At 42.9% G+C, this 23,111-nt stretch overlaps 1 protein-coding gene across 3 annotated transcripts in view; it reads left to right on the top strand.

The window, feature by feature from the left end:
- The window catches only part of STAP1 (signal transducing adaptor family member 1), a 158,659-nt gene that overhangs the window by 97,695 nt on the left and 37,853 nt on the right, over nucleotides 1-23,111 (top strand). For 2 of the 3 annotated variants that reach the window (XM_040324708.1, XM_040324726.1), the window contains exons 5-9: nucleotides 2,574-2,770; nucleotides 8,685-8,819; nucleotides 12,767-12,836; nucleotides 18,021-18,120; nucleotides 22,929-23,051. In XM_040324708.1, the coding sequence (XP_040180642.1) occupies nucleotides 2,574-2,770; nucleotides 8,685-8,819; nucleotides 12,767-12,836; nucleotides 18,021-18,120; nucleotides 22,929-23,051 (625 nt within the window). The remainder of the gene's footprint in view (nucleotides 1-2,573; nucleotides 2,771-8,684; nucleotides 8,820-12,766; nucleotides 12,837-18,020; nucleotides 18,121-22,928; nucleotides 23,052-23,111) is intronic. The other variant, XM_040324717.1, reaches the window with a different exon arrangement.

The following is a 23,111-nucleotide window of genomic DNA, read 5'->3' on the forward strand; positions in this document are numbered from 1 at the left end:
TAATATATGAGTTTCACTTTTTGAATTGAATTACTGAAATTCAATTTTTGATGATATTGTGTATGTGTGTGTATATATATGATGTTCAAGCTGTTTTCTAGTAGGTAATGCACATTAGTCATGTGCGATACGTTTTGTTATGAATCGATATTCCGATTTTCATTATTCAGAGATTTGAATACATCACAATAGTAACAAATTTCAACGCTTCCAAAATAAATTATAACAAAACAAATTTGCTTATAGCCATTTGTTTCATTCAGCTAACAGGATGCCATAGTTTGCGTCGTTCGTTAATGTTTGTTACAAAATAACATAATGACATAACAAATTATCCAAATTGATTCAGTTTCTTTTTTATTTTTCATTAATATAAAAAATGCACATTTGAAATGGCAACATATTGCAATAAATACAGTAAGATATGAAAGTGGGAAATAAGATGATGATTCCTACTTATTGTATTTGGAGGAGGTGATGAAGTTATTTATAAGGTAGGTGTTAAACAAGGGGCACACAAGGAGCCAGTAATAAAGATACAATGGGATTCCTTCCATAAAATGTATATACTGTACATGCTATAACCTATATTTGTATTATGGGCAGCCTGCACTAGCGCATAGATGGTAATGACAATTGATTCTGTAAAAATAATAATGCGCTGTCTCTTAAATAATATCACATGTGAACCAAAAATGTAAAGCACATTATTTGATACATTTCAATATTATATGCCCACTTACATGTGAATGAAAAAATATAAAGTGCAATTCATGTATGAACATTTACATAATAAACATTCCCCATAAAGTGAAAATTTCGTAAGTGAATAAATAAAATGAAACTGTTAATTCATAAGCAAATAAATTAAACATCAACATGAAGTCCGAATAAGGTCCATCCAAATGCAAAAAAGTGCTCTATGCTGCAGATTTAAATGAGTGCTTCTATGTCACCACTGTGCTCCTTTGGCCAAACAGGCTGCTTACCAGACCAAACGATCTCACAAATGAGATCGTAAAGCGCTTAGAAATATTCCCCTCTGGAGGACCAACACTTGACCAGTCCCTATTTTCCGTGGTATATTCCACCAGCCAACTCCCGCCTGTGCATGGATGAAAAACAAGGAAGAGAACTCATACTGCTGCTTTTTCTCTCCATAGTGACTGTATAGCAATAACGACTTCTATCCATGTACAGGTGGCCCGCCCTGTCCCATGACAAACGTGCCTCCCAGCCATGGTCTGTGGCTCCGCTCAGTATCATATGCTGAACACACGTGATGCTGACAATTGATTGATAGATGTATTTAAGCACCTTTCACCTGGACGTCCCCTTCTTTACGGTTAAGCCGAGGGTGGGTGAAACTTATTAAAGGGGTGGCCCTAGTTTGAAAGATGCAGTGTGTACTGTCTGTGAATTAAACATGTTGGATCCAAATGATGTCATAGATGCGCAGACTGTTTGTTTAAATTGAAGCACTTTATGGAACGGAGCATGCTCGAGGGTTTAGGGACCGGCCTGTCTCACAAGATGAAGGAGCAATTGAATCGTTTGGTTGCAACAAGGTGTGGGTTGTTCATCTAACAATTAATTCTGCATTTGTTGGATAACCTGCACGACCATTGTACTAACAAAACTAAACTTTTTATGTCATGTACAATATTCAGATTTATTTAATGGCAACCTTAACATGCAACTGTAGTTTTTGAGTTAGCAATGTGTTCATGTTATTCATGATGTAGATAGCTTCTCTATGTCTGTCACGATCAGGTTTCAGGCTGCTTGAAGACCAGTTGCTATAGCAGTTGCAGGACTACCACCGACCAGCAGGATAGGTACACAGGCAGTCACCCTGGCAGATGACACAGGCTCACCTGAGGTGCGGAGTCGAAGTACTAACCGGTGTTCACCAAAGCTCCTGATGGTGGAGATGGATTTAGCTGTGTGCTAGTACCTGGTTGCGGTTTTCAGGTTTGCCCCACAAGGGTGTGAGCAAGCCAGGGTCCAGTAGCGGATGTGCAGATAAGGCTAAAACAGCAGCGTGGTCAGAAAACAAGCCAAGGGAGGTAACGGGTAGTTGCAGGTTGGGATCAGGCAGTAGAATTGTCAAGGAACAAGCCAAGGGTCGATCACAAGTGGTAGCAAAATACTGACGGCCACAGGGAAGTCAAGAGCAAGGCACTGGCTGAGAAGGCACAATAACCTGGCAAAGAGGAAGTTCTGAGACAAGGCTTTTATAGGAAGTTCATGGGAGGAGAAAAGAGTTCAAGGTTCAACAGCAGTCAAGACACAAGGCCGGGTTGTCCAATGGATCAGATAGTATTGTCCAATAGATCAGGCAGGGAGCTGTCCAGCATCCTAGATAGCTCAGTGGGAAGAGTCAACGCCAGACACAGAAGAGATCCCATGTCCTGACAATGTCCTTATACCATATTTGCTAACTATAAAAGTATGGACCTCTCCACCCACTTTCTTCTCAACATGTTTATGAATGAAGCACAGGTGCAGGTTTGAATAGTTGCCATAGCTGAATACCTTGAGTTTAAATATCTTTTTTTTTTTGTATATAGCAATCTGTTCCAAGCTGCTTGACTTTGTTACCCGGACAACTCATTAGGCTAAAGGAAATTCTAGAAAAGGAAACAGCCAGGAGAGCAGAAGAGGAAAAAAGTTCTGTGTCTTCACCCTCTAGACTTTCTGTGGATATGCCTGTCCCTGGAACCTATGAAGATTGTGAACAACCAAATGATCGAAATGAAATGCCTGTGTAAGTTCATTGTTCCTGAAGCAACCTGCTTACTGACAAATCAAACTATTCTTGTAATCGGGAAATAGGAAATTGTATCAGATACTTAGGGCCCTTTCACACGGGGCAGATCAGTAATGATCCGCCTCCGTGTGTCCGTAAGCTCATCGGGGATCCTCCGTAAAATCCCCACTGAGCCGTCGGATGACAGGGCAGTCTCCGCACACTGTGCAGGGACCGCCCTGTATTTTCTCCGCTCTCCCCTATGGGGGATTGGATGAACACGGTCCGTGTTCATCCAATCCGATCCGCCAGACGGAAGAAAAAATAGAGTTTTCTTCCGTCTGCAAAATCGCATCTTTGCGGAGGCGGATGATTACGGGTGTCAGCGGATGTTTAACCGCTGACACCCGTCATCACATAGGGACCAATGTATGTCCCTTTTTTATCCGCAAACGGATGGATGAAAAAGCGGACATACGGTCCGCACGTCTGAAAGGGGCCTTACCATAATTTTCCTTTCCTGACGCCAAGACATGGCAGCAAACATATGATATAGCTCCGCCCTGATCTTCTTGGGTCACCAGTTATCGCTGTAGGCCCCTGCTCTTCAGCGAGTGGCTGTGCATGTTCACTCCCAAGCCCCACTGTCTGTGTCAATGGTGACTCTGCCCCGCCCCCGGCTCCCTCGTCACTGGCTTTAATTGATAGCAGCGCGAGCCAATGGCTCCCACTGCTATCAATCTGCCCAGGAAGTAGGGAGACAGCGGTGAGAGCTTGTGCACATCGCTGGACTGGATCCGGCTTAGATAAGTATGGGGGGGGGGGGATTTTGCAGCACAGAGAGTTTTTCACCTTAATGCATAGAATCCATTAACGCGGTAGTAAACTGCTGCTGCAAAAAAAAGAAAAACTTTCCCCTGTGAGACACGTGCATAATATGTTACTATGCATTGCATACTAGCGCATTATGCAAAACGTACCCTAAAACAGAGCCCTCCAGCGGTGCGTTGTCACAGCTGACAGGGATTCAATCTTCACCCTATTTTTTTTCTTCCGGGTTTACGGTCTCCCGCTACATGAATGGCCAGGGCTTGCGATGTTGTCGCTCGTTTATGGCATCAGCTCTGAAGATCCAGAACAGTATGCCAGACATTCAGAGCACATGCGCCGGTGACGTCACGGGCTGCATGCAGTGTGAATATCTCCTAACAGTTCAAGTTTAGGAGATAGTCACTATACCCACAGATAATTCTTACTGTATTATAAGCTTTTCTGTAGGTACAATTAAATAAACTAAGTTTATTACCACCTTAAGGTGAAAAACCTTAAGGCTTTAGAACCACTTTAAAGAGGAACTGCAGTCTGCTCACATAATTTGTAATAAAAACATATTTGCCATTCTTAAGCTGCCTTCCAACCACTTTGCATATTATTTTATATATACTGTGATTCTGTACTTGCCAAAAATGCTGCAGAAATCTCCCCCCCCCCCACAAAGTTTAGCTGCATCCATTTTAACTGTGGGCAGCTAAAGCTGCTGCCTGTTCACTTCCTGGATTTACACAGACACACACCTCTAGCTCTGCAGCCAGGAGCGGACTGACAACTCATGGGGCCCCCAGGCAATAGGAGATTATGGGGCCCCCAGGCAATAGATTATGGGGCCACACATTATACACCAGGGGTCTCAAACTCAAATTACCTGAGGGCCACAAGACAAGTTTCCATATCCCATGGGGGGCCGCATGCAAACTTTCAAACTTCAAAAACAACAGTACTGGTGTCAGCGAACACATTATTAACCCCCAGCACTGGTGTCAGCGAGCGCATTATTACCACCTGCACTGGTGTAAGTCAGGGTTTGACAAATTTGCTTGGAATCTAGGAGCCAGCTAAAAAAGTTAGGAGCCAGAAAACGCACCCCGTCCCGACGAGCTTGCGCGCAGAAGCGAACACATATCGCCGTGATTGGTAGAGCGAGAGCAATAATTCTAGCACTAGACCTCCTCTGTAACTTAAAACATGCAACCTGTAGATTTTTTTAAACGTTGCCTATGAAGATTTTAAAGGGTAAATAAGTTTGTCGGCATTCCACAAGCGGGCGCAATTTTGAAGCGTGACATGTTGGGTATGAATTTACTCGGCGTAACATTATCTTTCATAATATTTAAAAAAATGGGGATAACTTTACTGTTGTCTTATTTTTTTATTACAAAAAGTGTAATTTCTTCCAAAAAAAGTACGCTTGTAAGACCGCTGCGCAAATACGGCGTAACAGAAAGTATTGCAACAATCGCCATTTTATTCTCTAAGGTGTTAGGATAAAAAATATATATAATGTTTGGGGGTTCTAATTAGAGGGAAGAATATGGCAGTGAAAATAGTGAAAAATTACATTAGAATTGCTGTTTAACTTGTAATGCTTAACTTGTAATACCAACGTCCACCACCAGATGGCGCCAGCTCACATCTGGTGGTAATAACTTGTAATACCAACGGCTCACCACCAAATAGCGCCTGCCTGCGGGCCATTTATAACTGGTCCGCGGGCCGCAAATGGCCCGCGGGCCGGTACTTTGAGACCACTGTTATACACACTATACACACACACAGTATACATCACAAAGAATACACATACACACACTGAAAAGGTACTGGAGAGGCGGGGCAGCTATAATCTTGGGATTTTTTTTAAAACACAGATTTTTACACAGTGTTACTGGTTTTACTGAGGCTGTGACTATCCAAAGTTAAAACAACAAGGGCAGAAGATTTAATAGATTGAAAGATGAAAAAATAACTGAATTTCTGCTTTAAGCTGGCCATAGTTCAGCAGGGACCAGTTGCATTTTGATCCATCTATAGCCGTTCCCGCTTGACAAAAATAATATGAGAATGCTGGAAAACTTTTGTCAATCAGTGTGTTCCGACAGAGGAGGAGCCCTGCACAACAGGGAGGATTCCTCTATTCACCTTGCTTGGCTGAACGATAAAAATAAGAAGAATCTATGGGAAGCCTTATCTACCCCTTATGCCGCGTACACACGATCAGTCCATCCGATGAGAACGGACCATTGTCATAGGTTAACCGATGAAGCTGACTGATGGTCTGTCGTGCGTACACACCATCAGTTAAAAAAACGATTGTGTCAGAACGCGGTGACGTAAAACACAACGACGTGCTGAAAAAAACGAAGTTCAATGCTTCCAAGCATGCGTCGACTTGATTCTGAGCATGCGCAGGTTTTTAACCAATGGTTTTCCATACTAACGATCGGTTTTGACCTATCGGTTATCAATCCATCGGTTAAATTTTAAAGTAAGTTGCCATTTTTTTAACCTAAGGTTAAATAACCTATGGGGCCTACACACGATTGGTTTGGACCGATGAAAATGGTCCTTCAGACCGTTGTCCTCTGGTTAACTTATCGTGTGTACGAGGCCTTAGAGTTAACAAGCATTTAACAATTGCAGAGGGATTCTTTTCATCCTAGAGTTGGGTTTAAAAAAAATATATAGTTTTTCTATACATAAACTTTAATTTCATCTAACCCTAAGGCCGCGTAGACACGGTCGGTCCAAACCGATGAAAACAGGCCGAAGTTTAGTTTCATCGGTCCAAACCGACCGTGTCTACGGCCCATCGGTCTGTTGTCCTTCAGACAAAAATGATAGAACTTGCTTTAAAATCAAACTGATGGACTGCTGACCGATAGGTCCAAACTGGTGGTTAGTACACAAAAGCATCGGTTCAAAACCCGCGCATTCTCAGAATCAAGTCGACGCATGCTTGGAAGCATTGAACTTCGTTTTTTTTCAGCACGTTGTGTGTTTTACGTCACCGCGTTCTGACCCGATCGGATTTTGAACTGATGGTGTGTACGCACATCAAACCATCAGGCCACTTCAGCGGTGAACCGATGAAAACGGTCCGTCGGACCATTCTCATCAGATGGATCGACCGTGTGTACGCGGCCTAACACTTTAGCCTCATACACACGACCGGTTTTCTCGGCAAGAAAGATGCTGGGAAAGCTTTTTGCCGTGAAAACCTTGCATGCGTATGCTTTCTCAGTGAGAAAACTGCAGGAAATCCCGACGAGAAAAATAGAGAACCTGCTCTCTATTTTCTCGTGGGGATTCTCGGCAGAGTGCTTACCTGTCCCCAGGTAAACCCGCGCATGCATACAAGGGTAGTGTAGGGTGTAGCAAGATGGCGGCGACGGCATTGAATGTGACGAGCACCGGCTCGTCGTAGTCGATGATGTTACCGTGTTCTTGCCATTCAAAAGAACGATGGTTCTTTTGAATGGCCGTCTGTATGCACGCCAAGCTTGCCAGGAATCCTGTCAGGAAAACCAACGTTTTTTTTTGTGTGTACAGGGCTTTAAACCAACTGTTAAAGGGAACATTTAACATTTAGGCCCATAACCAGGGCTTTTTTTCAGGGGGAACTTGGGGGAACTCAGTTCCACCACCTCTGGCTCAGACCCTTTGGTACCTGCTCACTACAATCACTTGTAAACACAGAAGTCTGGTTTCTGTGTTTACAAGTGACAGCTCTGCACTCTGTGTGTAACCCCCCTGAACCCTGCACTCTGTATGTAATGCAATCCTGGTATGTAATGCCCCTTTAAGACCCTTCTACTGTTTGTGAAATCTGAACGGGGTCGTGGTTGAGTTCCTGCACCTATTTTCTGAGAAAAAAAGCTCTGCCCATAACAGTCCATAAAGTGAGTCCTTAAACAACGAGCTTCTATTATTTGCTTTTTTGGTTTTCTAAATATACCATTTAAATAATAGTGTTTATTCTATTAATTAAAATTGTTATTATAGTACAAAAAAAATGTTAAAGCGGTAGTTCACCCTCACGCACATGATTTTACCATCGAGACAGGCATTGTAGCGCGAGCTACAGTATGCCTGTCCCGATTTTTTTAACCCCGGACTCACCTTGTAATCGTACATTGTAGATTTCGGCTCCCGCGGGGAATGGGCATGCCTATGGAGAGGGAGGATGATTGACGGCCGGCCCTGGCACGTCACTCTCCCCGAAGACAGCCGGAGTAGGTCTCGGCTCTTCACGGCGCCTGCGCACAGGCTATGCGCAGGCGCCGTGAAGAGCCAAGCCTATTTCGGCTATTTCCGGAGAAGCGTGACGCGCCAGAGTCGGCCGTCAATCATCCTCCGTCTCCATAGGCACGCCCATTCCCCGGTATCTTCGATGTACGAGTACAAGGTGAGTACGGGGGTAAAAAAATTGGGACAGGCATACTGTAGCTCGCGCTACAATGCCTGATTTTATGGTAGTAGAAAAAAGAAAAAAAAAATTCCGTTCATAGGGTGAACCCCCGCTTTAACCTTGTAAAAAATGCAGAGCTGTTCCCTGTCCTGCGCACACTTCTTGTGTTATTAAATGTTTTTCTCTTGGGGCTATCGGTCAAATCATGCCTGTGCTTTGAAGAAGCTTTGAAGAAGCTCTGAAGAAGAAGACAGTGGAATGATTTGCGCAGTTTAGCAAAAGAAAACTGGGCAGGGCTGACATTCCTCTGTCCACAAAAATGTGTTGTTAGCCCACAATAGGAATTTATGAGATGAGTGCATTTCTTGCAGATCAACAGGTATTTTTCTGTAGTTGTGGTGTCTTTTAAAGGACGAGAACACTGTGAAATATACATGAATTACGGAGATGTACTGCATACCCTGTATTCCCCCTTCCAACCTTGAACCTAACCCTTAGCACCTAATTACCACAACACTTACCCCCTGTTCTACTGCATATTTTTCTCACCCTGCTCTGTAGCACAGATGTCTCAGCACTACAAGAAATTGCTTTGAGAGATGTGGCCATGTATTATATACATGTTATATTATGTGCATGCACTGTAACTTGCAAAATTCTGTGATTACATTCATCTTCAATCCCGTACAGATGCTTTTACAGTGTAACGCGCTCAGAAGCTGCAGAAATGCTCATGAAGGAAGAAGACAATGGCAACCTAATTCTGCGGCCTGGGGCAGACTGCAAGAACTATGCTGTAACTATTCGAGAGCCCTCTGAACATAGGTATGAAAAAGTATAACTTTAAATATTTGTTTTATTATATCCTATATTCAGGGTGCTCAGCCTCTTTGGCAAACTTCAAATGCGCAGCAATGTTTTTTTTTTTTTTTTGGGAACAGTGGCTTCCTCCGTGGTGTTCTGACATAGACATCCTGCTTGTTCAAAGACTTATGTAGACTCATAAACATAGATGTTGTAACTCCTGGGTTCTTCTGATTGAGAATTCTGGGTTGTGCCTTGGGAGTCATCTTGGCTGGGTCCCCACTTCTAGAAAGAGTAGCCACAGCACTAAACTGTCTCCATTTATAGACAATTTGTCTAACTGTCGACTGATGGATGTTTAAACACTTTGAGATAGCTTTTGTATCCCTTTCCAGCCTTATGCAAATCAACTGCTTTATATTGTATGTATGTCATCAGAGAGACCCTTTTTGTGAGGCATGGTTCAAAGAAGCTGATGCTTCTTATGAACAGCAATCTTAAAATGTTTTAGTGTCTTTTGTCAACCAAAGTAGCTTTAAACCAAACCTCGAAACTCATTTTATTAACCTCTTGACCACTGGGCACTTAAACCCCCTTCCTCACCAGACCAATTTTCAGCTTTCGGTGCTCTCACAATTTGAATGACAATTACTCAGTCATACAACATTGTGCCCATCTGAAATTTTTGTCCTTTTTTTCCCACAAATAGAGCTTTCTTTTGGTGGTATTTGATCACCTCTGCGATTTTTATTTTTTGCGCTATAAAAGAAAAAACACTGAAAATTCTGTAAAAAAATAAAAAAAAAATCTTGTTTCTGTCATATTAGCAGGTATTGCGGAGTATTGGGTGGTATTGCAGAGTATGGGGGGGGGTTATTGCAGAGTATGGGGGGGTTATTGCAGAGTATGGGGGGGTTATTGCAGAGTATGGGGGGTTAATTGCAGAGTATGGGGGTGAAATGCAGAGTATGGGGGGTTAAATGCAGAGTATGGGGGGTTAAATGCAGAGTATGGGGGTTAATTGCAGAGTATGGGGGTTAATTGCAGAGTATGGGGGTTAATTGCAGAGTATGGGTGGTTAATTGCAGAGTATGGGGGGTATGGGGGTATTGCAGAGTATGAGGGGTTAATTGCAGAGTATTGCACAGGGAGGGAGGGATGGATCTGTGACTGCATTTGTCACAGATCCAGCCACAGCAGCTGCTGCTGCAGCTCTCCCCCCTCTCCTCTCACACTGTACCGATCGGTACAGAGAGGAGAGGGAGGAACCGGCGTCATGACATGACGCCGGTTTGTTTACAAGTGATCGCTCCGTCATTTGACGGAGCGATCACGTGGTAAACCACCGCTATCAGCGGCGATTTACCGCGATCTGTGATGCGCCGGGTCTTCTAGACCCGGCGCGCTCACAGATGATTCCGGGAGCACGCCCCAGGGGGCGCGCGAGTGAAGGATTCTGGGAGGACGTCGTCCCGGAATAACTCCACCGCGCTGTAGCAGTATTTTCGCTATGGCGCGGTGGGGTAGTGGTTAATTAGACTCCAGTTTTCTACTGACTCCAATTAGTTTTTGTTGAAGTAATTAGTCTATGGGTTTACTTACTTTTTCCTCCAGCACTGTGAATGTTTAATGGGTGGGTTAAAAAAAAAACTGAATTTTGAATATCTGTGTGTTAACAGCTTAACCACTTACCAGCCGCGCACAGTTTTACTGCTACAGTGCAGGCTGACTGCAGAGAATCATGTATATATACATGATTCTGCATTTCCGGTTAGGGGGAATGCGCCCGCGTGTCTGTGCTGTGATTCGTCACAACACATGCCGGCCGCTCACTGTAGTTTTACTGCTACAGTGCAGGCCGGCTGCAGAGAATCATGTATATATACATGATTCTGCATTTCCAGGTAGGGGGAACGCGCCCGCATGTCTGTGCTGTGATTTGTCACAGCACATGCCAATCACCGGGCCCAGGCCAATGATTGAGCGTTGGCATTTGGTGATCGACTCTGATCTTTCCCAAACACAGCTCTGTGAATGTAAACAACACAGAGATCAGATTCTTCAATGATGGGATCTCGTTTGTTCATTCCTGTGACGGTATTGGTATGATATCCCCGTCAACGTTCCCTTCTTCCCATAACGAAAATCACCCCAATATTCCACGAGGAGGGATATTCCTGGAATCGCCCAGAAAGCCACACATGAGACAAGCTTACTGCTGGAACAACACAGACTTTAATGGTTTTCTTCTCAGCTTTTTATACAGTCCAAGACATTGAAGCAACAATGAAATCTCCACCCCCCCCCCCTAATCACACACTAAGGCTAATTACTAAAACATTCTAGACAGGTCGGCACCGACCGACAATTATCATGTCTAATCACTGCACATTCCTTAAACAGCATAACAACAAACCACCTTCACACACTGAGTTTCCTAAGCAGACTTTTCGTCTGCATCCAGTTTGACACCTATTAACACCTCTGAGAATCACTAGGTTGTAGACAGCGTTATCACACAATTAAAGGCCTTTCAAAAGCTAGCCTTATTTAACATATGAACAGTCTTTACAGAGAGAGATGAATCACACACATGAAAACACCTGTTACCTCTAACCAACAGCATTAAGTTAGCAGGGAGAGAATTAGACTGAAGCATATAGGCAATTGCATCACAATTCCCTACTGAAAACCAGTAGATCCCCAATAAAATCAGACACAGTACACACATAAACACTTGGAGGCACACATTTAACCCATTGATCGCCCTAGATGTTAAAGCGGAGCTCTGCCGTAAAAAAATATTAAAATCCAGCAGCTACAAATACTGCAGCTGCTGTCTTTTAATATTAGGACACTTACCCGTCCTGGAGTCCAGCAACATTGGCATCAGAAGACGAGCAATCGCCACTCTGCTGCCCCCACCGCCAACCTCGTTGAGGGAACCAGGAAGTGAAGCATTGCTCACTGGTCCCCGCTGTGTGTTTCCCAGAACACAACGGGGGGGGGGGTGCCAAATGTGACACTGGAGGGGGGGAGGGTTCCGATGAGCGGAAGTTCCACTTTAGGGTTTAGCTCCGCTTTAACCCCTTCCTGCCCAGTATCATTAGTGCATCTTCTTAGTACTGATCACTGTAATGTCAGTGGCGGTTAGTTAGTTCCCCCAGCGTCAGTTAGTGTCAGATTTTTCGCTGCATCAATCGCAGTGCTGTTATAAACCGCTGATCACAGCCATTACTAGCATAACAAAAATAAATAAACAAATATTCCATTCCATATATACTCTATAGTTTGTAGATGCTATAATGTTCACGCAAACCAATCAATATACACTTATTGAGATTTTTTACCAAAGACATGTAGCAGAATACATTTTGGCCTAAATATATTAAGAGATTTTTATTTATTTTTTGGGATGTGTTTTATAGCAGAAATTAAAAAATATAGTTTTAATTGTCGGTCTTTTTTCACTTTTATATAATAATAATAATAATAATAATAATAATAATAATAATAAAAAAAAACAAGAGGGGATCAAAGGCCACCGAAAGAAAGCTCTATTTGTGTAAACAAAATATACAGTATATACATTTTGTTTGGGTACAACATTGCACAGTTTTCAGTTGAAGTAGTGCAGTGCCGCAAAGCAAAACATGGCCTGGTCATGAAGGGGGTAAAACCTTCCAGAGCTGAACTGGTTAGGCACATTTTGTTTGTCTATTGTGATCAGATCACATTTTATGACACATTACTTCAGAAAAACAGGTAATTGCGAGAGGTTCACATACTTTTTTTTTTACCACTGTGACTGATATTCTTGCCTGATCTTACATCATTTAATTTAAATAGTTGATCTGCAAATATTGTATTCCTTTAAAATTATACTGCATGGCATCTAATTTAAAGCAAGCAGAGCACTCAGGCATGAAATGATTATTGACACACGTATGTGTCTTTTTTTCCATAAGCAGGTCCCAAGTCAAACATTACAGGGTTCTTAAAACAGACCGTGGTTTCACTATTGAACTGGACAAGCCTGTAAGTATAGCTAGTGTTTATAGATTTTACTGTATGTCAAGGCCCTAAAACAGCTAGCACTGCCTAAGCCTGAGAAATTAAAGTTTAAAAAACTCTGTATGGTTTTTTTTTGTTTGTTTGTTTTTTTGCAATTTTTATTGCTGTCTGTGTCCCTGTTATATTCAAGCTCTCTATTTGTCCCGTTTACTATTATCAAAATTCCAAATTTTGGGTTAACACCAGAACAGTAATAGAGGGGAAATCATCCCTTGGGGACACTAGTTCTGGTGACCCTGGTGGAGGGATCTCCTCTCACTTCCTGGTTTGGCTATGGGACAGGAAGTGAAGGGAAATCTCACCAATGGGGCACAGATAGCAAAAATAACTGACCTGTGTTATAACTAAGGTTGCCAACCGTTCCGTAAAATACGGAATCGTCCCGTATTTTAAACAGACAAGTGCTGTTCCGTATCAAGCTGATACGTTCCGTATTACGCGGTACCTTATTGGTGTTCGTCACTTTCATCATGTAGTGACTGTCTGTGCGTCGGCGTCCCCTCCCCTCCGCCTTCTGACTAATTCCGCAATGCCGTGCCGATGACGTTGTGACGTCACGACGCAACCCCCTCCCTGCATTCCCCGCCCGGCGCCCGCGGTACCAGGAAGAAGAAGAACAGAAGAAGAAGAAAGAAAACGAAGAAGAAAGAAAACTAGCTGCTGCTGCAAGAAAGCGAGCAGAGCACAGAAAAAAAGGTAAGCAGAATAGAGAAAAGGGGAGAAGAGCAGAGGAAAGGGGAAGGTTGAGCAAAGAAAAGGGATATTAGGCAAAGCAGCAGATAAGAGGAAGGAGAGCATCAGGAGAGCAAATAAAATGGGAAGAAGAGACAACAAAATGGGACAGAGAGCAGAAAAAAGGGAAAGAGGGGCAGAGGGAGGAGAGCAAAGGGAAGGAGAGCAGAGAAAAGGGAAGGAGATTTAAAAAAGGGGAAGAGGAGCAAAGAAAAGGGGAAGGAGAGCAAAGAAAAGGGGAAGGAGAGCAAAAAAAGGGGAATGAGAGCAAAGAAAATGGAAGGACAGCAGAAGGAGCAAAGAAAATGGGAAGGAGAGCATAGAAAAGGGGAATGGGAGCAAAAAAAGGGGAATGAGAGCAAAGAAAATGGAAGGACAGCAGAAGAAGCAAAGAAAAGGGGAAGGAGAGCAGAAGAAGCAAAGAAAAGGGGAAGGAGAGCAAAGAGAAAAGGGGAAGGAGAGCAAAGAGAAAAGGGGAAGGAGAGCAAAGAGAAAAGGGGAAGGAGAGCAAAGAGAAAAGGGGAAGGAGAGCAAAGAGAAAAGGGGAAGGAGAGCAAAGAGAAAAGGGGAAGGAGAGCAAATAGAAAAGGGGAAGGAGAGCAAAGAGAAAAGGGGAAGGAGAGCAAAGAGAAAAGGGAAATGAGAGCAGAGAAAAGAGAAGGAGAGCAAAAAATGGGGAAGAGGAGCAGAGAAAAGGGATAGGAGAGCAAATAAAAGGGGAATAAGAGCAGAGAAAAGGGAAGGATAGCAATAAAAAGGGGAAGGAGAGCAATAAAAAGGGGAAGGAGAGCAAAGAAAATGGATGGACAGCAGAAGGAGAGCAAAGAAAAGGGGGAGGAGAGCAAAGACAGGGTAAGGAGAGCAAAGAAAACAGAAGGAGAGCAAAGAAAAGGGAAAGTGCAAAGAAAAGGGAAGGATAGCAGAGAAAAGGGGAAGGAGAGCAAAGAAAACAGAAGGAGAGCAAAGAAAAGGGAAAGTGCAAAGAAAAGGGAAGGATAGCAGAGAAAAGGGGAAGGAGAGCAAAGAAAACAGAAGGAGAGCAAAGAAAAGGGAAAGTGCAAAGAAAAGGGAAGGATAGCAGAGAAAAGGTGAAGGAGAGCAGAAGGAGAGCAAAAAAAGGGGGGGAGAGTAGCAGATAAAATGGTAAGGAAAGCAAAGAAAAAGTTATGGAAGTATAATTATATAAAGATATTTGCACTACACTTCCTTAAAATGTTGTCTTATTTTTTGCACAGGAAAAAACATCCCCGTCCTGCCCACGCCCCGCCCCACCCCCTCGACCCCCCCGTTCCTTATTTCCATTTCAGAAAGTTGGCAACCCTAGTTATAACCCTCCGTCCCTACTCTATACTTCAAGGTACAATCGTAGACCACATAAAAGTTTATAGTCTTGTTTGTCGCTATTAATATAAATTAAGGCTGGATTCACACATATGCGATGCGGGAACCAGCGTGATTCCTGTGCGGCTTCTTGCAGGCAGTTCATACTGCCCTATGCAATACCACTGCAGGTGTCAATACAATAAACCCCATATCGGTTCACAGAACTGTGAAATGGTGCAGGAATGCCAAAAATCCACAAAAAGGGTCCCTGCACAATTTTGGTCCAAATACAATGCAAATTCAGCCATACAGTCTTTATGGCTGAATTTGCATTGCATGTGATCTGCACAGCAATGCGGTGCGAATCACATGCAATGCCTGACATTGCAATATTGTGAACCCAAGCCAGTGTTACATCGTCATATGGAACTTGTTGTCAGTACCTAGTAACCACAGTGACTGCTTACTATACCTGGATGATTATAGAAATTGACTGAGACATGTGAGTGTAAATAAAAGAAATGAGCAGAAAGGATCAGTATTATTAACCACTTACCCCCCGGACCATATTGCTGCCCAAAGACCAGAGTACTTTTTGCGATTCGGGACTCTGTCGCTTTAACAGACAATTGCGCGGTCGTGCGACGTAGCTCCCAAACAAAATTGGCGTCCTTTTTTTCCCACAAATAGAGCTTTCTTTTGGTGGTATTTGATCACCTCTGCGGTTTTTAGTTTTTGCGCTATAAACAAAAATAGAGCGACAATTTTGAAAAAAAATTATATTTTTTACATTTTGCTATAATAAATATCCCCCAAAAATATATAAAAAAACATTTTTTTTCCTCAGTTTAGGCCGATACGTTTTCTTCTACATATTTTTCGTAAAAAAAAATCGCAATAAGCGTTTATTGATTGGTTTGGGCAAAAGTTATAGCGTTTACAAAATAGGGGGTAGTTTTATGTAATTTTTATTATATTTTTTTTACTAGTAATGGCGGCGATCAGCGATTTTTTTTTTCGGTACTGCGACATTATGGCGGACACTTCGGACACTTTTGACACATTTTTGGGACCATTGGCATTTTTATAGCGATCAGTGCTATAAAAATGCATTGGATTACTATAAAAATGCCACTGGCAGTGAAGGGGTTAACACTAGGGGGCGGGGAAGGGGTTAAGTATGCCTGGGTGTGTTCTTACTGTGGGGGGGGGGGGTGGCCTCACTAGGGGAAACACTGATCCTCGGTTCATACATTGTATGAACCGAAGATCAGCATTTCCCCTGCTGACAGGACCGGGAGCTGTGTGTTTACACACACAGCTCCCGGTCCCCGCTCTGTACCGAGCGATCGCGTGTGCCCGGCGGCGATCGCGCCCGCCAGGCACACGCACGGGAGTCGGGGGCGAGCGGGGGGCGCGCGCGCGCCCCTAGTGGCGGCTGGGAGAGAGGACGTCATATTACGTGCTCTCGCCCAGCAGAGCCACCTTGTGGACGTATATCGACGGTGCGCGGTCGGCAAGTGGTTAACAGTATTTCAAAATGCTCCTAGGAATTTACATACAACGTTACTAATACTATTGGGGATTATAGACTACAAAGTCAATTTTAAAGGTACATGAAATTAATGTAATCTTTGTCTATTAAAGCTTAAGAGAGTGGGTGGGTGCTGTTGAAAACGTGGTTTAATAAATGTAGATTGTCTAGCTCCTTGGTCACCTGGGGCTATGAGCTGCACTACAAAATTTTCAGCACAGTTCACAACATAGTATACAGCAAAGTGTACAGTGTGATGTGTGTGCAGCATATAATGTAGAGCGCAGTGTGTAGAGTGGAACAGTGTGAAGTATAGAATGTACATAGTGTATAGAAAGTGCATGCGGCCAAAGAGCCTCGGAAATACTCGGGGACAGCTCGACTGAATTCGGAATCCCTCAGAAACACTCAAACTGAGTATTTCCGAGTAATTCCAAGTATTTACGAATGGCTACGAACTGCGGTACTGCGCACCAAGTGGCATCTAATTTGCTAAGGTGTGAACTGGCTCGGAGAAAATAATTTTTCACTTAGTTTAGTGAATGAGATTATGTTCAATCCTCATTGCACATGATCAGACTTCAATTCTAAATCCTGTTGTTTTTTTGTTTGTTTTTTTGTTTTGCACATCACGCGATATTCTTTGCAAAGTGAATTTTAACTTTGCTTTATCTCATTTATATATTGATATATAGATAAGTGAAAACTTTGAAAGTGAACATGCTCTACTCCTTTAGGAAGCCAGGGTCAATGGGCCAAATCCTCAAAAGAGATACGCAGGCGGAACTGCTGTTCAGCCTGCGTATCCCTGTGCCTATCTTTGGAACTGATCCTCAGAAGCAGTTTTCCAAAGATAGGCAGAAGATCTGACATCTGTAAGACACTTACACTGTCAGATCTTAGGATGCAGTACCGCATCCGCCGCTGGGGGCATTTCGCATTGAAATGCCGCTTTGCGTATGCAAATGAGGACTTACAGAGATCCACAAAGCTTTTCAGCTTTGTTTTTTCTGCGTAAGTTTACGTTTGCATACGTAAAATTAGGGCTGCTTTTACAAGGTGTAAACTGTTTACACCTTGTAAAAACAGACCTTTTTTTCGATCGCCGCGATTTTTTTTTTTTAAATTTGATTTTTTTTTTTTCGCCGTATCTTTTTTTTAACCCGTCGCAATTTTTTAACCCGGCGCGATCCTCAAAACTCGGCGTATCGGAAAAACACGCGATGCACGTCGGGAAAAATGACGTCACGGGCATGCGCAGTACGTCCGGCGCGGGAGCGCGCCTCATTTAAATTGTAATGGCCCCCCTGGAGAAGAGGACCGCCTTGCGCCGGGAGAATTTAAGTTACACGGCCTGAAATTTCTAGGTAAGTGCTTTGTGGATTGGGCACTTAGGTAGAAATTTTAAGGCAGTGTAACTTAAATGGGAAAAGATAAGTTAGGCAGGATCTTTGAGGATTTGGCCCAATATGTCTATTATGTCATTCTATACATGTTGTGTACAAGCCCCCTTTATGTTCCAGTTTCAGTTAAAATATAGCATTTTCTTCCTTCTCTAGGTCACATTAAACAGCCTTAAGGATGTTGTGAATCACTTTATTACTGAAACCAGAGGAAAGTTGAAACCATATGGTTCAAACATATATGACACAAATATTGGTATGAAATCTTTATTATCCAGATATGATCTACTAATCATGTTGACGTGAAAAAAACTAACAAACAAAACACTATTTGTTGACTAATGCAACAATTCTCTGCTAGGATCTCCCCTTTTACACAGAACTGTTTATTTTACTGACCCTAACCCAAATTTGAATATTGTGGGTAAATAAGCCTATGAGATGACTGTATTTCTGCTGATCACGAGAAAGTATGTGTGGCTGATACTATATAGATGAGAAAACCTCCTTTTTACCTTCCTGACCAGGCTTAGTGTGCCAAATGGTACTGTATATCTAGCCTCGATAGGCACAGCAGTGTCCTGCAGCAAGAACAAAGCAATGTTATCAAAACTGCGCTAGGTTACCAGTTAGGGTTGCCACCTGTGCGGGATTCACCTGGACAGTTCGAGTTTTGAATCATGTATCGGGTTTCAGGCAGACTGAAACCCGGACACAATATTCAGACTGGGTTATGGCTCCCAATATAACCAAGATAGTCACACACATCTGTTGCTGTCCGGGGGCTGCGGGCCGCTGTCTGGGGGCAGATTTCGGCATCACTGGAAGGAGCAGGGCAATGATGTCAGCAAGAGCAATTTGGCTCTAGTAGGCTATTCGCACTCATTACTACACACCTTGAGGCACCCAAAGGTGTCCCAGGCCACTAAAGTGTTCAGGTTTGGCTTGACGAAAAGGTGGCAACCCTATTACCAGTGCAATCTTGTGTTCTAGGTGCGACGTCCTACCTTGCAGGTTGTATGAGCCTAATAATATATTGGTATTATTATAGGATAAACAAAAGGGGAAAAAACAAAAAAAGGGACTGGAACTTTTCAGGTGCCATTTTATATTTGCCCTTTATGGAAAAAACAAAATATTTGTTAAAGATAAAGTTTATTCTTGTTGTTCGTTATTCAGTATTTTTTTTTTATTTGATGATTAGCACCTGTAAAGTCCTAGGGCCAGATCCACATAGAAATGGATAGGCGCAGCGTATCAGAGATACGCTACGCCGTCGTAACTTTTCCGGCTAGAATCCTGAAAGATTCCGCGCCGAAAGTTACGGCGGCGTAGTGTATTTCTGGCGGCGGAATTCAAATCGGCGATTAGGGGGCATGATTCATTTAAATGAAGCGCGTCCCCGCGCCGATTGAACTGCGCATGCTTCGTTTCGAAAATTCCCGCCGTGCTTTGCGCGAAATGACGTCGCAACGACGTCATTTTGGAAATTAGACGTGAGTTACGTCCATCCCTATTCACGGACGACTTACGCAAAAGAAAAAAATTCACATTTCGACGCGGGAACGATGGCCATACTTAACATGGCAAGTCTATGTATACGCCGCAAAATACCAGCTTTAACTATACGCCGGAAAAAGCTGACTACAGACGACACTAGAAAATGCGACGGCCGCACGTACGTTTGTGGATCGTCGTAAATCTCTAATTTGCATACCCGACGCAGAAAACAACGCGAACTCCACCCAGCAGGCGCCAAAGTATTGCACCTACGATCCGAAGGCGTACGAAGCCTGTCGGATCGAACCCTGAAGCCGTCGTATCTTGGTTTGAGGATTCAAACTAAAGATACGACGCAGGAAATTTGAAAGTACGCCGGCGTATCAGTAGATACACCGGTGTACTTGCTCTGTGAATCTGGCCCCTAGTTGGCAGAGACTAGGAATCCCATTTAGGTCACATTATTTGAGGACGTTACTTATTTTGTTCCCAAGAGGGAGCACTAACCGTTGTTAGTGATTGTAAGCTTAGGAAGGTTGGGCCCATGTACAGCATAAGAGTGGGAGAATACACACGCACAAATGCACATAGGAGGATACAGTGGAAACACAGGACAAAGCACTCGCAATAGATTTTACACAGCATAGAAACTGTAGAAAACACTACTTTTGGTTTGGCAGGTGATCAATTGGAATCTGTTTCTAGTAAACAATATAAGCATGTAAATGACCACAGTAATAAGAGATGTTTTTTAAATTCTGGATAGAGCAAGGGAGGGTTATAACCCAGTTAGATGTTTTTTCGCCATCTGTTTCCCCATTGTTGAGATTACTTTTTACTTCCTGTCCCATAGCGAAACAGGAAGTTAGAGGAAATCCCTGCAAATTAAGGTCATTCCTTAGGGACCTAAGTCACCAGAACTAGTGTCCCCATTGGAATATTTACCCTCTATTACTTTTTTGGGGACACCCAAGATGTGGGATTTTGTTTACTTTACTTTCAATGATAATGGTAAACAGGACAAATAGAGAGGGTGAATCTCCTGAACGAGGGCACAGACAACATTAAGGATTGAAAAAGCTCTGGCTGCCAACATATGCTTGAGTACATCCTTTACGGGTTTTCGTTCGGGTCAAATAGATCAACGTTTGTCACTTTATGCGGATGATATGCTCTTGTATTTACAAGACCTGGCCTCTCGTTATCTGCTGCATTTGTTCTGATTCAGGAGTTTGGGGATTATTCTGGGTTACGTATGAACTGGTCCAAATTGTATTTGTTCCCTATTGATGTAGTCTCAACGGGACCAGGGGACTGCCCCAGGGTGTCCAGGCGTCAGTATTTTTACTGGTAGCCCATGTGTGTGCCGCATATTTTAATTTCTTGCCCTCCTGTCCCTGAGCTACTTACTTACTATATCGAAAATAAAATAAGAAATATGTTTTTTGCCTTATTATCTAGCTTAAATCATATTGCTAATTGCATATTGTATTTTTTTTATAGCCTAAATTCTCTCATTTGCACTTAAAACTGTAATTTTGTAACTTTTGGGAATGCCAGTAAAAACTTGGTTGTGCCAGTAAATTTGGGTGTTGTGTCAGTAAATTTCAATCTGGTAGGTTGGCAACACTGGACTGCCCCATCCCACTGACCAGCTCTTTTCGGTATCTGTGGATTCAAATTCAGCTCCCAATCTCTAAATTTATGGATGTCAATTTGTCCCCAATCATAGGGGCATTTTGGGAGGCTTGGGCTTGGCTTGACAATTTTTCTTTGCCGGTGTCCTGACTTCCTGTAGTTGGCAGTATAACTCTTTTGTCTATGCGCCTATTTTTTTGTTTTGTTTTTATTTGGGTTGTTATGTGGTTATTTAAGATGCAACCATATGTAGTTTCGTTTTTATAGACCTGGGAGTATATGGCTTTAGTTTAGAAGCAGATTTGAAAGCATATATTTTTGTTAATTTGTGGTTATTTCCGTCAATTTTACTTTTATGTAGTGGTGATAAAGCAATGTCAACATCTGCAGTAAATGAAAGATTTGTTATCGAACACTGCTTTTTGACTGTTCAGCAGAGATAGTTAGGCCTCATATACACTGCTGCTGATAAACAGATGTTTGGGAGCAGTTGGGCATTTTTTTTCAGCTGCCCCTGGGTTGGGTTAAGACGGATGTTCAGAGGAATTTGAAACGTTTACAGACGTTGTACATTTTAACAAAAACTGAAACGCGGTTAAACCTTGGGCTTCATGTACACGGGATGTTTTTACAACCTCTCCTGAACGATTTAACTTGACAGATAGTAACCCACGTTTAAAACGTATGTTTTGCCGCATTTGAATGCCGCTTTTAGAGGCCTTTTGAATCCATAAATAAATAATTACATGTCAGACCTACTTTTACATATATATATATATATATAAAAAAAAAAAGAAGATCTCTAAAGCCCTGTACACTTGATCAGTCCCTCCGATGAAAACGGTCTGATGGACCGTTTTCATCGGTTAACCGATGAAGCTGACTGATGGTCAGTCGTGCCTACACACCATCAGTTAAAAAAACGATCGTGACGTAAAACACAACGATGTGCTGAAAAAAAAACGAAGTTCAATGCTTCCAAGCATGCGTCGACTTGATTCTGAGCATGCGCGGATTTTTAACCGATGGACGTGCCTACAAACGATCGTTTTTTCGGTTAGGTATCCATCAGTTAAATTTAAAACAAGATTGCTTTTTTTTTAACCTATGGATAAATAACCGATGGGGCCCACACACGATCGGTTTGGTCCGATGAAAACGGTCCATCAGACCGTTCTCATCGGTTTGACCGATCGTGTGTACGCGGCATAATAGTGTCTCTAAGGCCCCATACACACGGGAGGATTTATCCGCGGATACGGTCCAGCGGACCGTTTCCACGGATAAATCCTCTGAAGGATTTCCGCGGATTTCTATGCGATGGAGTGTACTCACCATCGCATTGAAATCCGCGCCGAAATCCTCTGGCGATGACGTGTCGCGCCGTCGCCGCGATTATGACGCGGCGAGGTGCGCGACGCTTTCATATAAGGAATTCCACGCATGCGTCGAATCATTACGACGCATGCGGGGGATCCCTTCGGACGGATGGATCCGGTGAGTCTATACAGACCAGCGGATCCATCCGTTGGGATGGATTCCAGCAGATAGATTTGTTTGGCATGTCAGCAAATATTCGATCTGCTGGAATCCATCCCAGGGGAGAAATATCCGCGGAAACAGATCCGCTGGAGTGTACACACCATAGGATCTATCCGCTGAAACCCATTTGCTGGGATTTTTCAGCGGATGGATTCTATCGTGCAAGAGAAGTTTCCCATTATTATGCACTTTGCCTAAAGTAGTGGAAGGGGTAGGGTAGACTAGCTCTTAAGTTTAACACAATGCGCTTTTTCCATTAGTAAAATTGTGTTCTTTCTTTTACTGTACATTTTGTTCAAATTGATTGATTCTGGTATATCTGAATTGGCACGTACATTTTCAATTACTTTTTTTTACACTGTCCTCGTTATTATTGCCTTACAGATTATGCTGTTAAAGTGGAAACTAAGACCTCTCCTCAGTCTAATGTAAGAAACTTAGCGAACCAATTGTCTATAGGCAGATTTGTGCCAGCACAGCGTGGAAGGGAAAACGCCTATGTGAATGGTGATTTTATTTTTCTTCTTATACAAGTACATTAATTGCATGGATATTTAGAATGACATT

The sequence above is a fragment of the Rana temporaria genome, chromosome 1 (assembly GCF_905171775.1).
Source record: "Rana temporaria chromosome 1, aRanTem1.1, whole genome shotgun sequence".
NCBI classification, from domain to species: domain Eukaryota; kingdom Metazoa; phylum Chordata; class Amphibia; order Anura; family Ranidae; genus Rana; species Rana temporaria.